The sequence below is a fragment of the Salminus brasiliensis genome, chromosome 23 (genome assembly GCF_030463535.1).
Source record: "Salminus brasiliensis chromosome 23, fSalBra1.hap2, whole genome shotgun sequence".
NCBI lineage: Eukaryota > Metazoa > Chordata > Actinopteri > Characiformes > Bryconidae > Salminus > Salminus brasiliensis.
In genome coordinates this window covers 10,680,207-10,698,239 of record NC_132900.1, presented here as the reverse complement: position 1 = coordinate 10,698,239, position 18,033 = coordinate 10,680,207, and the positions used below count along the sequence as shown (strand labels likewise).

The following is an 18,033-nucleotide window of genomic DNA, read 5'->3' as shown; positions in this document are numbered from 1 at the left end:
CCACCCAAAATGTCTCACCTTTGTCCCCAACAACCAGGGTCTAAAATTGTCCAATCACTTTTACTTAGACATACACAGTACCTTTCCTAAGCCCCCGAAGCCCCTCAAAACATTACAAATTACACTGTGATAGTTTGTTCTGTCAGATTTTCATTTAAAAGTCTCAATCTAAAAATGATATATTTTTGTATTTTATCATACAAATACATATAAATAAGTGTTTGCCCTGAATTTTTAAGCTTAGTGTATATGATTAAAAATGGAAACATTCAACATTACTAACATAATCTATTTTCCTGAATTTGTCAAGCCGTGAAGGAAAGCCGGAATCTGGAAAATCACATATATTTATAAAATTATTGTGATAAAGCGCCGGTGACAGCGCCATCTAGTGCTCCGGCGTGGTGATAATGTGGGTTTGAAATGATTCATAGCTTTTTTTTATAACTGTAACGAGTAACAATGCAGCACATAAAACATGTAATGGAGTAAAAGTATTAAACTCCTCCAAAATATGCAGTGAAGTAAAAGTGGAAGTTGGAGAAAACACAATACTCCAGTAGACACAGATACAGTATTTTACTACTTAAGTACAGCAGTGAAGCAGTTCTACTTCCTTACTCTGTTTTTAAGGCAGCACTGTGCTTCCTTGATACAGTGATCCACCATGGAAAGCTTCACACGCTGATCCATATTACTATTACTAACCAACATGGACAAGCACCCATCCCCTCAACTCTGGTAGATGGAATGGAAATTCTGGAATTGAGTGAGTTAAAGGAGGAAAAGACCAGGTCTCTGCACACATCATTAACAGTGGGTCAGGTAAGATGGAGGTAAAGCAGACTTCTCTATCCTTGGGGCCTAAAATGCTGGATATTAGTAAAGAATGTTTGGTTTGCAGATGCTGATGCGCTTTTCTGTGAAACTGACTTTCATCCACGCAATCAGTGTCACAAACGACTGTGAAACGCAGCAACATCAAGCTGTGACGAAGCCATTAATCCAATTCTCCTAAGACGCCTAAAAGAGATCGTTCAGCTTCCGAGCCGTCAACAAAATTTGCAGCACATATGATCTTTCAGGAAAAAGGTTATTGGGCCCGTGGGGCTTTTCCTTATAGGGCGGCGATGGAATAACAAGCAGATATGTTAAAGATCAAGCCTGTCTGAATTGATTTCTGAGTTGCAGATTCAATCCGTCTCCGGCTGCAGTAATACGATTGCTGTCAGTCATATCAGCTAGAGTTCATTTAAAGCTCAGTCAGTAGCTGTGACACAGCCACCCTGGGACGAGCTGGGATTACTAACGGAGAGTGTGATGCATAGACATTCTGTTTTCAGTGTAAGGGGAATTTAATTTCATTGATTAATTTCATATATAAATGACACAATATGGTTAATTATAGTATAATCATCTGATTTATATTCTTCTTCATCCTGTTTATTATATTTTTAATGTTTTTATCTCTGATTTTATTTGGATCGGACAATTACCCACCCCATACACATCTCCCCCTATTACATGCAATGCTCCTAACACTTGGAGGGTAAAGGCCAACACACGCCTCCTCGGACATGTGCGCAGCCAGCCAGCTCTTCTCTTTCCTGGCTGCTGCTGATGCAAAGTCACTGGGCAACCAACTTGCTGGGAGTATAGCATCATGTACCCGGCTCTGACGCCAGCCGACGCCAGTGTCAGCCAGCATTGCGCTGGAGTGATGTGAGAAGAGAGCAAGGCCAGTTGTTCTCTCTCGAAGCCCCGGCTGCCGATGGCTAGCAGCATGGCGGGGATTCGAATGAGCAATTCTCTGGTCATAGTGACAGTGATGCCATATCAAGCACCTAGCAACACTATAGTGATCACCTGGGATTCCATAGCGAACCCCTAGCAACACCATATCAACCTAGTAAAACCATAGCAACCACCTAGCAATACCATAGCAGAAGTTTTTTATTCTGTCTTATCTGTTAGATAAGTCTTTCCATCTGAAAAGTGCAAAGGCAAACCTGACAGTTATGGCATATTTTCATTCTCTCCCTCCATTTAGGAGATGCAAGATTTTTTTTTTCTTTTTACAATAATGATAAAATATCAAACATTGATGTAACTACGTATATATCATTAAATCAGTATAGTCATAATAATAGAGCAATATGACAGCCATTGATCTAGACTATGTTGAAGGCCTGCAAGCTGATGATTCTTGATTGGGGTCTTAACAGAACCTCTGTCAAACAATGGCTCAGTCACAAAGAGCACAAGCATGCACACACCCCCAATCACACACACAACCCCTGGCAGTACCTGCTTTCTAATCAATAAGCTAAACACAATGCTGGTATGGATTGTAGGAGCCTCTGGGTCTGGTTCTTTCCCCACACCATGTTTTTCTCCTAGAACTTACTGCAAAGTACTGGTTTTTATTCCTGTATTTTTTTATGGAAACCTTATAGGAACCTTATTTTTTTTAATAAAACAACATTTTTTTCCACTGGATCTAACTTGTCTCCAGATTGGTCGGTCTGAATGTGCGATTCTGGCTTGTTCACTTCTTTCTGATTGGTTGTACAGTTTCCATGTTGCAACTGTTTTTCTCATTATTATACATGTACACTGGTAAAACACCCAACCAACCACATACAACATGCAAGCGACCACCTGAGACATCACAGCAACCGCCTGGGATACCGTAGTTACAGCCTAGCAACCACCTATCTACAGCCTATGAAGCAATAAGCAACACCATGGCAACCACCAGGTGAACCACTTAGCAAAACAGTAGCAAACACCTGGGATACCATGGCAGCCACCTGGAGTACCATGGCAACCACTTAGCAATACCATAGCAACACAATGGCAACCACTTGTGCTATTATAGCAACAACCTGAGTAACTCCATAGTAACCACCTGGAACAGCATAGCAACCACCTAGCAAGAACAATTGTACCCAGATTCCTTTCAAGACTATGTTTGTGTCGATGTGTGTGTGTGAGCCTAGGTATTGGTACCTACGTGTGTAGTGTATCCCAGGTGTGGATATAAGCTCACCTCCAACCACTTAGCATGTGTGTGAGCACGTTCGCACATGTACTCAAGCTATTGCATTTCCTCTTCTCTCCCCAGAGTTTACAGAGTAAACAGGGATTGATTGGCCAGGGCTGCAGTTCTCCCCAAGAGATGACCTAGAGGTCAGAGGTTAGGGTGTAAGCGTCAAGAGTGGGGCATGACAAATCCTCATAGCCGGGCCTCGTAAATCCACAGAGCGACATGACGGCAAAAAAAAACACACACACAAGCACACACACGCACACAGCCGGCGAATGTACACTCCAGTCGGAGAAACACCATTAAAAATGAAGAATGGGCCTGGGGACAGTAGCATCCAGGCGACAGCAGCAGAAAGCCTCTGAGCGCATTGGCGTAGTGCAATACTCTGGCCTAGTTGGGAAACTGCACTGTCTCGCAGCTCAAAACAATATACTTCCAAGTTTTACATCAAATTGTCTTCATATATAAGAGCGTGTCTCTTATTGACTATGCAGTGGCATGCACAAGGTTCTGTTTTTGTGAATAGCAAAATCAGTAGAAGGTAAACGGATCTCCAAACGGCATGCAGCTAAAGATCATCCACTCTTTTCAACATTTTAAGCAAGATTAATGTATCATGTTTCTTTTGGATCATTTTTGGATCACCAGGAAAGGAAAGAAGATCCTTCAAAAGGTTTGGGCACCCCAAGGGATCTGAGTGCTCAGAAAACTCCTTCCAAGGTCTCAGACCTTAAATAGCTTGTTAGGGCTATGGCTTGTTCACGGTCACCATTAGAAAAGGCCAGATGATGCAAATTTCAAAGCTTAATAAAGTGTCTGACTCCTCAAATCATATCCCAAGACTCTGGAGTGGTGGTGCACTGTTCGACTGCAGTGACACCTGCACTAATATGACCCTAATATGAAGAATCACCCTCTTCCTCACTCAAATATCCCTGCAACCTGACTACAGTTGGCAGGTTTAAAGCAGCTCTATGCAGCAGTTTTAACCTTAACATAACAGCTTCAAAATCATGTTGATGCTTTACTGATGTTACTGCGATAGTAAGAGCAGAACCATCATGAGTCATTTGATAAATATGAATAAATGTTTATAGAATAAATGTAATTCTTCCAAAATGTCCTGTTTCACATATTCATAAATACCAGATTATAATATTATACAAAAAAAAGTATTTGCATTCTCTGCTATTACTGAATTGACCATTTTTTTTAGCTGGTGATGTCTTCAGTATCAAAATGATGCATAAAAACAGTATTAAACAATATTAAAGAATAATATTGTTTTAAAAATAATGAAAATAATATTGTTTTTTAAAAATAATAAATAATATTGTTTTTAAAAATAATTAACTAAAGGTAATTAAAGGTGTTGCCAACTATGTTACCAACAGAACCTCTCGACTGTAGAGGGAGCCCAGGAGCATTCTCACATAACGCTGTTCTAATTAGCTTTGGATCCACTTAAATGGCACTAAAATCATAAAGATCAGGGCAGCTGTATGTATAATTATATGCATTTAAAAGTGCATTTTTAGTGTGTGTACCACATTGGATCTTGTTAAAGGATTCCAGACTTGGCTTGGCTCCCCCCTCCAGTTCACTCCCCCAGGATTGTGTACCCACAGTGTACTCTAATCCACTCCCAAAATTCAATGAGTTACAAAAACAACAGCATATCCCCTTATTTATTGTATTATAGATACAATCATGTGAAGAAATTAGGATACCCCATGAAAACTTTTTGTCATATATATATATAATATTATATTAGACAATACATGTATTAAAACATCTGATCTTCAATTTAGCAATAAGAAATTCATGGCAGATGTTAAACTGTACTGATGAATTATGTCCAGAAAGGTTTTAGCAATACGAAACTCAGGACCCCCTCACATGTATCACTACTTAAACTGTCTAGCATTAGATTCAGGTGCAGCACATCATCTGCAGATGATCAGAACATGGTTAGAGAGGATTCTGGAGGAGCCTGTCTTGCTTAAACCCTCAGACATTTAGTTTGCTCTTGATTGTTGAAGTGAGAGGTTTTACCATGGCCAGCTCCAAAGAGCTCTCTGAGGCCTTCAGAAAGAAGTTTGTAGATGCAGATGAGTCTGTGAAGGGCTTTAACAAGATCTCAGAAAAGTTAGAGCTCACCTGTTCCACTGTCCAAAGTCATAGACTTTACAAGTAGAGAACATTTACAACAACTGCCAACATGGCCAGGTCAGGCCATCCTAGCAAGTTCAGCAAGAACAGACTGCAAGAAGTCTCTAACAATCTTGAAATGTCATCCTGAGACCTACAATGAGAAGGTCTTGCCAAGTCTTAATGTCAAAGTACATGCATCTACCATCAGAAGGATGGTAAACAAATTAACTGTCACTGACCATCAATTATTTTAAGCATTTCTACATACTCCATATAAACAATGCAAAAAGTGACCAGGACTCACTGAGTTATGCATCATGACCATGTGCCTACAGCCTTTTCAGAGGCAACTGATCTGGATTCTGGCTGCCATGAGTCCTTGATGTTTGGGTCTGATGCAATTCCACTGTGGATGCGAGTGCAGTGCAGTATGACTGGTCATGAGCAGAAGACACTGATGGAAAATGCCCTGCTGACTGAGCTGTGCTCTGGTGTTGCATCTGCAGGTGTGTCAGAGTGTTATGATGGCAGACGTCAAACTTTTGATTCTTTTGATTCACTACAAGGGACAGGCCAAATGTACTGATGAATTATGTCCAGAAAGGTAAGGCCAGCAGTGTAGCAATGTTTTTTAATCATTCATTTGAAGCTCTTCAGGTTGCTCACAATCTCCACTCTATGGACAAAAGTATTTGGACACCGGCTCGTTCATTGTTTCGTGCAAAATCAAGCTTTTGTTGGAGTTACTGTTAGATTTTGGAGTGTTGCTGTGAGGATTTGATTGCAATCATTGACAACATTTGTTTGAGGAAAATGTGTGATGCTAATGCTAAGTGGTAGGTCATACGATTCCATTACTTCTCAGCTACATTAGCATCACACAAAAAGTCCATTTTGGACAGCAAACACTTTCTGCTGTGGTCTTGATCGATCTTTTACATTCAGGGTGAGGTGGCCGACTGGGACGCTTGATTGACAAACTGTTCCTAGGGTAACTACTCCCCTCCCATCAAGTGAACTCCACCTTTGTAAAATCAGATTTATCAGTCTATAGTGAGATGCCTCTCCAGAACTCATGTTTTATTATGGATCCACACAAGTAGATCTCCAAACTGCAGTATCTACCATTGTTAAGTCTAAAACGTTATTTTTGCTGTACTAAACTGTACTAAACTAATCTCATTAGCTGACCTTATTACCCTGAATCGAATTATCATGTATATGAGTTCTGTTTTTGCACAACAGTGCTTTGAGACTCCTCCTAGACCTGAATTATGGACAAACCTGTATCTCCAGAGCTTCCAGATGCTGTTCCGCTATGAGATATTACAGGTATTGCAACAGGATTGAATTTCCTCTTCAATCTTTGGGATGGAATTGAAGAGAGATAGAACGGATGTGTGTGTGTGTGTGTGTGTGTGTGTGTGTGTGTGTGTGTGTGTGTGTGTGTGTGTGTGTGTGTGTGTGTGTGTGTGGTTTGCCTCTGTGATCTGACAGCACAAGAACCTGGCTGGCTGGGTGTTATCGGGGGCAGACCATGCAAGGCCACGTCGACGCGTGGGGACTTGGAGGTAGAAAGGAACAGCGGGAGGGAGGAGAACCAGGGAAAAATGGAGAGTAGAAGGAGATGGAGGTGTCTTATTGATAAGCCTGTGAAAAGGATAGAATTGAACTGGTCTGCAACAATTATTCCACCCCCCCCCCCCCTGCACCCCCTATACTGTCCCTCTGGGGGGTGCATTGTGTCCACCATCTGCTGGTCCAACACTTTCATCCCAGAGAGAGAGAGAGAGAGAGAGAGAGAGAGAGAGAGAAAGAGAGAAAGGAAGCAAGAGGAGAGAAAGTGTATAGTGTCGAGATACGGGGAAGAGAGAAGGATACACTGAAGAACGTGGAGGGAGGGAGAGGGAGAGGGAGAGAGAGAGATAAGGGGAGAGAAAACACATAGGGTAGAGAAATAAGAGATAGAAGGAGGGGTAAATAAATAAATAATGTGAGAGAGAGAGAGAGAGAGACACAAAGACAGAAGGTGAAGAAAAAGAGAGAGCGAGAGTATAAGGTGGACAGATAAGGGACAAATAAATGGAAGGGAAAAAACAAGAACATTGTGTGACAGAGAGATATATGGAAGAAGAAGAAGAGAGAGAAAGTATAGGGTGGACAGATAAGGGATGAATAAACAGAGGGAAACAGGAAAATGGTGGGTGGAGATATAGAGGGAGGGAGAGAGAATAAAAACAAGAGAGAGAGATGAGGGAAGAGAAATCCTATAGGGCCGAGGGACATAAGGAACAAAGGGGAGAAGGAGAGAATCAAGAGGAGCTAAGTCTATAGGGTTGGGGGAGATAAGAGATTGATAAAAAGGAAAGGGCGAACACCAGTGAAATGGAGAGAGACATAAATAAAGAGATACATAGAAAGAGAGAGAGAGAGACAAAGTAGAGAGAAAGTGTATAGGGTCTAGAGATAGGAGGCGGGTGGAGGAATGAAATAAAATGGAGAGGGGTAGACGAAAAGAAAGAGAGAGGGGGTATTTGGGGTTGAGTTTTGAGAGGGAGAGCGAGAGAGGGAGAGCGAGAGAGGGAGAGCGAGAGAGGGAGAGCGAGAGAGGGGATATGGGAAAAAGAGATGGAGAGAAAGCATATGAGGTTGGGAGCGATATAGGATCAATCGTAGGGAGAGTGATGAGATGAATGGAGGGATGAGGAAAAGAGAAATAGGGTGAATGGTGGGATGGGGAGAAAGAGAGATGCAGGAAGAGATATAGGAAAGGTTGAGAGAGATAACATTAATAGAGGGATGGGAAAAAGAGAGAAAATAAAAGGAGAGAAAGGGTGAATGGAGGATGGGAAAGAAGAGAGAAATTACAGCATATAGATGACAAGAGAGATGAAGGAATTTATGGAGGGATGGGGGAAAAAGAGAGAGAGAGAGAGAGAGAGAAAGCAGATAAGGTCGAGAGAGGTAGGCTGAATGGAGGGACGGGCAAAAGAGATGGAAATGAAGGGAGAGTAAGCATGTAGGGTCGAGAGCGGTGGAGTAAGTAGCGGGATTGGAAAAGGAGAGAAAGAAATACATGGAGAGAGAGAGAGAGAGAGAGAGAGGTGGTTTATGCAGTAAATGAAATGAAATGTCATGCCATGTCTCTGTGTTTTGCAGGGCAATTAGGGGCCAATTTGAATTCAAATGTCTTCCTCCAGCCCTGATGAAGATAATAACGCTGGGCCGCGGATGGAGCATGCACACACAATTAGGAGAACCGTTCTGTTTGGGCATGATGGGAAGTGTGTGTGCGTGGGCGTTTGCGCATGTGCAGGATGGGTGTGCCATGCAAAGGTGTGTGCGTGTATGTGTGTGTCTGAGAGTGTGACAGTGTGACAGGCTGGTTAGTGCACGCAGGTCGATGCTCGAAAGCAGCGGTGTCCCGCACATCGCCCGCTGAGCTACAACTCATTCGCAAGCGCTACTTAATAAGCTCCCCAGCTAATGAAGAGAGCGCCAATTAACGTGAATCAGCCCCTAAAAGTGTGTTCAGGCACGCTGCTCTGGTGCAGACGCCCCGCTTCCTTCAGTACGGCTGAAAAGAGTGCAGAGAGGAGGCAGTCTTGAGTATGAGATGCTCACTTCTTTTCTAAGGGCCTAAACTCTTCCGATAGTGTGTGTTTGGGTGCAAAGGGATACAGCCTGTGAGCTCACAGCATGCTTTACAGTGCTTTGACACAGGCCTAATCTCCAGTGGCTCCCTACTCCCTGTGCACTTCTCCCTGTGCTCCCTACTCTAGTGCACTATATATTGTCGTGAAAACGTGGTGCACTATAGTTACCCAAAATGTAGCCAAATAACATGCTATGTCTGATCTCTCACGCCGTCTGCCAGAGTACCTGTACTTTGCGTTTCTGAGGCCTGTTAGATTGAGCAGGACTTTCCCTCTGCTTGTAAGGACTGGATCTGGGTCAGCTAAGTGACTTAGCTGCTAAGTGACACCTTGGTCTGGGGCGCTGTTTGGTGGGGGGAACTGTCTGTGTATCTCTTAAAGCTGTTTTTGTTGTTTAGTTGCTGTTGTAAAGCGTCAAATTAGATTCCTATCATTACGCCATATGGACAAAAGTATTGGGACGCCTGCTCGTTTGTTGTTTCTTCCGAATTCAAGGGTATTTAAAAAAATAAGTTTATCCTGCTATTGTCTCTGACTGTCTCTACTGCTCAGGGAAGGCTTTCTACTGGATTCGGGAGTGTTGCTGTGAAGATTAGATTGATTGCATTCAGTGCATTCAAGAGCATTAGTGAGGTTTGGATGTTAAAACGTACTGGTTGGAGTTCCCTCATTCCAGAGAACACAGTTTCACTGTTCCACAGCTCAAAGCCAAGGGGGCTTTATACCCCTCTAGTCCATGCCTGGCATTTGGCATGGTGTCTATAGGTTACATCTATAGGTTTACATTTGATTCAGCAATGGGTGATTTCAGTGATTCCAGTATTTAAATACTGGCACCCTGAAGGCCTGAGTGTTGGTAGCTGGTTTCAGAAGGTCTAAGCTGGGTTTTGATGGTCAAGATGGTTCGAAATCCAGCCAGCTGGTTAGGTTTGTAGACCAGTTTAGCTGGTCTACCAGCATGACTTCCTTGGTCAAGCTGGCTGAATAGTTCTTTCAAGCTGCTCATGCGTCTACACTGTTAAAAGTATATCGATTTGAAACTGTGGAGGAACCTCTTAAGGTGCTTTGAAGAACCTTTTGAGGAACCCTTTTCTTGAAGCAAGAGGTTCCTCCACAGTTTCAAACTGAATAACCAGTCCACCACTCCAAAGCTCCTAATAAATATAACTTTAAAATGAAGTAGAAACATTTGTTTTGCCACTGGTGCTATTATCTGATTCCGGACTTGTCCCACCTCAGCTTCACTTTAGATTTCAAGATGGCAATCAAGTGAAATGAGCGGGATGCACGAAATGTCTGAGAAGAAACAAAACTGCCTGTGGCTTTAATCTTAAATTAATCCCAAATAGCTTCTTATATAATGTACTAGGCCACTAACGATAATGATGATGACTGCAGTGGTTTCTATGCTAGACATATATCGCGATCAGCCATAACATTAGTACCACTGACAGGTGAAGTTAAAAAAGAACAACAACAAAAAAAAAAAACATTGACTATATACATATGCAGTGTCCTCTGTCGAGGGGTGGATAAAAAAAGGCTGCAAGGGAACAGTCTGTTCTTAAAGATTAGGATGAAGGTGTTAAAAGCAGGACAAATGGTCAAGCCTAAGGATCTGAGGCACAAGCTGTGATGGCCTGATGAAAACATCAGGCAGCTCTTGTGGAGAATTTCTAAAATGCAGTGGTCAGTACCTACCAAAAATGCTCCAAAAAAAAAAGGACAACTGCTGAACCTACGACAGGATAATGGGCATCTAAGGCATATTGATGTGATCAATGGAGGCCCCACCTCTTAAGGGACCTGCTGCTAATGTCTTGGTGCCAGATACCACAGGACGCCTTCAGAAGTGTTGTGGAGTCCAAGCCTCGAATGGTCTGATGGGTTGTGGCGGGACAAGGGGGACCTGCTCAGTATTAGCTATTAGGTGGTTCTAATGTTATGGCTTATGTTAAACCAAAACCCCATTTCATGACATACATAAAAGGCTTGGTAAAGCACTACATAGGAAGTATGGAGGCGGTAAGGGCTGATTTGAGACCCAGCCACTGACCAAAGAATCTTTTAATGGTTCTTTGTGGAACCATTTAAAGACTGATTGGATGTTGCACTATTGGGGCAGTGGTGGCTCAGGTTGTGGGTTCGATTCCTGGACTTGGCAAGCTGCCACTGTTGGGCCCTTGAGCAAGACCCTTTACCCTCTCTGCTCCCCGGGCGCTGGAGTTGGCTGCCCACCGCTCTGGGTGTGTATGTACTATGTAGTGTGTGTGTGTGTGTGTGTCTGTCTGTCATCATTGCCTGCCCTACAAATAAAGGTTCTTTAACTGGTTCTTATATCTGGTTCTCTGTGTGAGCGTGCAGAACCTTCAGATTGGTAAATAAGGTTCTGGATGCACCCAAAGTCGTTTATGTATGGCATTGCAATAAGAACCAGTTAAAGAACCTTGCTTTTAAGTGTGTAGGTCGTAGAATTATGCCTTCTGCTCGCAAATAATGCAACAGTCAGGTCAGTGGCTGGGTCTCAAACCACCCCTTATTGGCTCCATACTCCCTATTATTACTGTTTCTAGTGTAACAGTGTCTAAATGAGGGAGCGAGGGTGCAGTTTCATCTGCAACAGGTAAACCTGCCTTTTCTGCCCTTCTTCACACACCACATGCAGTGATGGAGGACGTCCCCTCCCGCGTTAGACCTTAGCTACACTTCATCCTCCCCCCCCAAAAAATCATCTATTCGAGGCTCTCGCCCAATCTGAGAGACAAGGGACAAGGGGTGTGATTTATTACTCGCCCAGCATCTGATGCAAGCCCGAGCCCGCCTGTGTCGCATTTTTATTTTTTTTATTATTAAGTTTCGTGTCAGCCTGCGATTCTCCAACAATTACTCATGGAAGGAACGGCCACAACCAGGGCGAATCCGTCATCGGAAAGGTGGGAGTAGGGACTACTTTCCGGCGCCGTGCGCTGCTTCGGCCGCTTGACGGCGCCGTTCACCTTTCGAAACGGCCGCGTCTTCCAGCGCGAGCCGGGCCAGAGAAAAGTTTTTGTTTTGAATAACAATGCGCGCTGGGGCGGCCGTGATTGGCCGGCGCGTTTCGGTTCTCACTCTCTGGTTGGTCGAGATAAGAGAGGGGGCGGGGCCGGCTGGGTCCCTCGCGCTCGGGTTCTGTCATCCAAGCGCTGAGAGGCTGAGGCTGCCAGTGTGTGTCTCTCCCCCTCATTCGCTGTCTGCCTTAACTCACACACACACACACGTACACACACACACACACTCTTACACACACGGCGTTTTACCTGCGATGTGACACGGAATTACGACGGAAAGGAGTTTGCGTTTTCCACGAGGGGCAGCGACGGCGAGAGGAGGAGGGCGCCTTTGGCCATGGCCGTGGATGTGCTAACGTTTCTTCTGGGGGCCGTTACGGCCGTTACGGCGATGGAAGGTAACCGTTAGGTTCAAACTCGCTGGATTTTGCGCTTTTTTCTCTCGTACGAAAAGGGTCGCCGCAACTTTCCCCGCGGGAATAACCTTTGTGGAACTTTTGGCACCTGGGCGGATTTGACACACGTGGAGAGAGAGGTGGTGGGGCTCTGCGGGGTGTGAGTGTGTTTGGGGCATCTCGGATGGAGCCAAGCCTCGGTTCGGTTCTGTGGGACTTGGAGCTTCTGAGGAGCGTGAGCTGCGCTGTGGAGAGTCTGTGTGTATGTGTGGGCTTCGTCTATGGAGCCTCGCCTCTTTCAGTTTTGTGGGACCCCAATAAAAGCCCCCCCCCCCCATCATAAGTGAAGTGAATCTGCGGATATTTACACGCAAAAAAGTGGCAAAGAAGTGGACCGAGGATTGCTCGGAATGGGACTGGGTGTAAACTAGCTGCTCTGGTTAATGGCTGTGGTGAGGGCTCCTCTTCTGAGGCTGCTCGTGTGGTAGTGGTAAGATGTGAAGGTGTTGAGGTGGACGGCGAGGCTCCAGGACCTTGGACAAGCCCTGGTTGGTGGTGGTGGTGGTGCTGAAAGCTGTCAGGCGAGTGTGTCCACTGCTCGTCAGATGAGGGGAGTAGGAGGCTGTGGTGTGGTGGTTATGGTAGATGTGCTGATTTGGTGATTTTTAGGAAGAGCCACTAGCCGCTCTATTCAGGTCATGTTGGAGTGTGGTGTGTGCTGAAATCGAGCAGGGACATCCGTACAAGACAGAAAATCTCCCGCCTTGTCTGGCATTTGACAGATGGAGGTTGACTGGATGGCGCAGCGCTGCCAGAATTCAGTCATCGAGTAGCCGAGGAAAGCTTAAACACCAGAGAGAGAGAGAGAGAGAGAGAGAGAGGGGAGAGAGAGGTAGAGAGAGAGAGAGAGGAGAGAGAGAGAGGGGTAGAGGGAGAGAGGTAGGTAGAGAGAGAGAGAGAGGTAGAGAGAGAGAGGGAGGTAGAGAGAGAGGGGTAGAGAGAGAGGTAAAGAGAGAGAGAGGGGGAGACAGACAGAGGGAGGGAGAGGGAGAGAGAGAGAGGAAAGAGTTGGCTCCAACATTCTCTCTCTCTCTCTCTTTACCCATCACCTTTTCTACCAGTCTCTCTCTCTCTCTCTCTTTCTCTCTCCAATCACCTTTTCTATCAGTCTCGCTCTCTCTCTCTCTCTACCATCACCTTTTCTATCAGTCTCTCTCTCTCTTTCTCTCTACCATCACCTTTTCTATCAGTCTCTCTCTCTCTTTCTCTCTCTCTCTCTCTTTACCCATCACCTTTTCTACCAGTCTCTCTCTCTCTCTCTCTCTCTCTCTCTCTCTCTCTCTCTCTCTCTTTACCCATCACCTTTTCTATCAGTCTCTCCCTCTCTCTCTCTCTGTCTCTATCTGTCTATCTGACTAGCTACCTGTCTACCCTCTCTGCATCTTTCTGTCTATCTATCTATCTATCTATCTATCTAGTTGTCTTTCTGTCTGTCTATCTGTGTATCTGTCTCCTGTCTATCTAACTATCTGTCTATCAATCCATCTGTATATCTATCTATCTATCTATCTTTGTGTCTGTCTGTCTGTCTTCTTACCTGTCTGTATCTATCTATTTATCTGCATATCTGTGTGTGTATATATCTGGGTATCTCTCTATCTGTGTCTATCTCATTCTTTCCTTCCAGTCTCTTTCCTCTCATGTTCTTACTGCCTTTCTTTCTCTTTTGTCGTTTACGTTTACTCTTTACGTTTCTCTCTCGCTCTCCCTCAAAGCTCACAGGTTCAGTCAAGTTCATGTTCTTGACATTTTTGAAGGTTAATTGTTTATGATTTCTCTGGCTGTAAGCGTGTTTCCTCGTCCTACCAAGAAGAAATCTGTCCAGGTCAATATGAGAGCCGTCCACTTCCACACAACCTCACTCTAACCTGAAAATACCTGCGTACAGCGAGCGATCCCTTCTCCGTCTCTTTTACACGTTGTGCTTTCCACTTTTCACATCAGCCGCCCTGCCCAGCCGTAAATAGTGAGCAGAGACGCACAGTGGCAGGGTAAAGTGGAACAGAGCTGGAGGATGTAGGAGTTTGTAATGGATAACAGCTCGTAAAGTGTTGAGGATCGCTTAGTGGGCCGTGCTGTGGCTAACCACAGCAGATGGACTGGGCAGGGTCGGTGGGGAGAATGGAAAGGGGGGCATGAAGCAATTTCACTTTTGGAAGCTAATTGAAAGGGAATTGGCCTTTGGCTGGTTAAGACGATCTGTTACTGTGTGTGTGTGTGTGTGTGTGTGTGTGTGTGTGTGTGTGTGTCTGTGTGTGTTTGTACCAGCTTTGTTCTCTGTGTCACCATGGTTAGATTATGTGCCTATAATCGCCAAATTGTCCTAGTGATCACAAACAGTGTATCAAAAATCTGAGCATGATAGAGAGAGTGAGGGCAGAAAGAGAGAAAGAGGGAGAGAGCGAGAGAGAGAGGGACCATCTGGGGTATGGAGAGCCACTCTGTTTACCCCTCCCTCTTTGCCTTTTGCCAGTGGACAGCCAAAGTGCCCCCAGAATAGATCTGGCCATCTTCAGATCGGCAGCGCCGGCCATTAATACCGCACATGAATTATGAATGCATTCATTTGGCATTGCAGTTGTGTAAGGTCCTGTTAATTCATTAATAATTAACCAAAGATGAGGTATTAATAGCAGATGTTGTTCCCAGATCTCCATTACTGATCCAAGTTCTGCTTTTTATGTTCATTTAATTTAGCTATGGATGTATTTCTATTAGGGTTCTTCATTATTTTGTCTGGTCATTGTGATTCTTCTGATTTGTCTGATTAGCTCTCAGTGGTAGATGAACCTGAACCCTGACCCAAGCTTGGTTCTCCTGGATCTCCACAGGTGGCACATTGACCTGGTACATGGACGTTCTCTGCTGTTTCTATCTACCATCCATAAAAGCCTCAGTCTTAGATAATCTTCTGCTCCTTTTGACTCCTTGAGCCTATTAAGGCAATCTGACTTCAGAGGGATCTGGATTACCATATTAACCAGCTCTAAGAGGACCTACCCGGACTACTTTAACATAGTTAAAGCAGGGGTTACACTGAGGGCATGGGGACTGACCTCCTGCATTTAAGGACACCTTAAATCTTCTATAATTCAGAAATTAGAGTTTCCGTGTTGTCCAAGCAAAGGGAAACACACCGGCACGCTTGTCTGCGGTAATCAGCCGAGTGCTGCAAATATAGATGGCATTCAGATTAGCTCTCAGTGCTAGAAGAACCTAAACCCTGACCCAAGCTTGGTTCTCCTGGTTCTCCCTGTACAGCACACTGACTTTGTCTTCGATAATCTTCTTTACCTGTAAGCTTAACTTAAGTCAAGCTTAGTTCAGAAGGATTTCGCTAGCTATGTTAGCCAGCTCTACGAGGACCTACCCAGACTTCTTTAACACAGTTAAAGCTGGGGTTACACTGCAGAAGGGCATGGAGACTGACCTCCTGCATCTGAGGAGGCATTGTCTTTTCATAATCCGTGGGCTTTTCTGTTATTATATTTTTTTTCGTACAGGGAAAGTATGTACCGACAGCGGTAATCAGCCCAATGATGCAAAGGCAGATTGCAGTGAGGATGAAGAACACTGAAGTATTCTATTTACTGGCCTCTGAACAAGAAGTCACGGAAGCAGTAAACGTGTCGGTCAATATTCTCTTCTTCCCTGAGCGTTAATGTGAACGGTCAGAACCTCTTTGAATGTGGAAATCCTGACCGAAGTCAATTTGAAACCGCAGCGTGACTGACCGTGAAGCTTGAAGAGAAATGTACCAGCGAATTAAGCGAGCAGATAGAGATTTAAATTCAGCCAGCCAAGCTCTTTCTACATTTCCATCAGACCCATCTGTCCGTGGACTGGGGTGTTTTCTTCTTGTTTTGTGTGCCGTGTGTACGAGACAAAAAGCAGCGGCCTAATCTCCATTCTGCCACACTGCAGGGAAGCATCATTACTGACAGCATCGTCCCTGCTTTCAGCCCTAATCAAGCCACCTGGGTCCACCTGCATTTACTGAACGTCTCTCTTTGTTGGATGAACGACACACACACATAGTTATAGTGCCTCATTGGCAGTCGCACAGTGCCATTAGCTCTAGTGATGCTAATGCTGGTGGTTTGAGTTGTAGAGGTTCGTCTATGGATGTGAAGTTGCTAGAAGAAATGGCTCCTGTTTCTTAGCATGGGTTGGAAACGGCGCTCTCTCTCATCTTCTTTTACCACTTCCACTCCATATGATCTGGCCAAAGCTGGAAAAAATGCTTTATGGGATTAAATTGATATCAGCCACACAGATCACATAATTTTATGGATGTAAAAATCTGAGACATGAAGGCAGCCAACCACTTCGTTCTGCTGCAGCTGTTTCGCCAATTCTGTTGAATCAGTCGAAAGATATCTGTGATAGCTAGCATTGCAATATGTGGGGGAGCCTACCCACCCAGTGAGAGCGAGACCAGTTGTGCTCTCTTCAACTCCTTCAACGAACCAGCGATCTTCCAATGGTAGGCCAACGCCTAGACTGTTTCACCACCTGGGAGCCCACCAAAATCAATAGTATGTGAACTGTGCTTTCCTGATTGACATTTGCAAATGATCAAATATGAGTTAAACATCTGTGAAACATTAAATATCAGATCAGACCAACAATCCCCCTGTGGGAGACCAACGCTTGGACTGTTGCACCACCCAGGAACCCAGTATTGAGTTGCAAATCATCAAATATGGCAATAACTAGCTTTTAATGCAGAGGGTGGCGGCTGGATTTCTCGCTCACCCATCTTCTGTCTCTGTTAAGTGCACACAGACTGTCCGCCTGAGTGTGATTGATGGGATCAGTGGAATTAGTGGCAGCTTTGCCAATACTATAATTTTTTGTACTAAAATACTACAAGTATTTTGTGTTATAAAATGAAATAAATGGAATAAATACATTTCAGTAAATTGATGAAGTCTAATTGGAAGGCCAGTTCCCTGTTCAATCCCTGTTCACGTGAACTCCCCCATCACTTGCAACGTCCCCAACATTAGGCAAGGCAGACAGTTGCTCTCGGAGGAAAGCACGGCTCCCCAGCTTCAACTCAACAGCCAACACCCTAGTGATGTGGGGAGGAAGTGCCATTAACCCACCCAACCCTGAGAGGGCAAGGTCAGTTGTGCTCTCTCAGACTCTGGCTGCTGATGGCAAGCAGCGTGAAACCTTTCGTTTTTGTATGTATCCATCAGGCCCCAATGCTTTTCATGGGAGATTTCGTATTTGGAGACTTGCACTGCTTTGTGTGTGTGTGTGTGTGTCTGCTTGTGCTGGCTTGTTTATAGCCATTGCTACATCCTTTCATTCTAATCCATCTCTTTCATGCAGTCGCTGAAGTGGGCAGGCCAATGCAGGCGTAATTGGTTTAAGGGCACACAGAAATGAGAGTGGCGTGTGTGGTGGAAGAGGAGGGAATTAGCGCTGCTGTGGTGAATAATGATCTACAGATGCCCAACGCATTCTTTCTTTTCCCTCTTTTTTTCCCCAGTTAATGGCATGCAAATTTATCTAATCCTCTCTCGCTCTGCCCAGCCTCAGTGAGATTTATTTAAGGTCTCTCTCCCCCTCTCTTTTTCTTTCTCCCTGCATGTGTGTGTCTTAGTTATGGCGGATGAGTCCCTTCTCATGTTCTCATTAGTTGTGTGTTCTGTGCC

At 44.5% G+C, this 18,033-nt stretch overlaps 1 protein-coding gene across 3 annotated transcripts in view; it reads left to right on the top strand.

The window, feature by feature from the left end:
* The first annotated feature begins 12,071 nt into the window (after window positions 1-12,071).
* Window positions 12,072-18,033, top strand: part of ephb1 (EPH receptor B1) — a 305,121-nt gene continuing 299,159 nt past the window's right edge. For all 3 annotated transcript variants that reach the window (XM_072669348.1, XM_072669347.1, XM_072669346.1), the window contains exon 1: window positions 12,072-12,307. In XM_072669348.1, coding sequence (XP_072525449.1) covers window positions 12,247-12,307 — 61 coding nt within the window. In that variant the 5' untranslated portion in view covers window positions 12,072-12,246. The remainder of the gene's footprint in view (window positions 12,308-18,033) is intronic.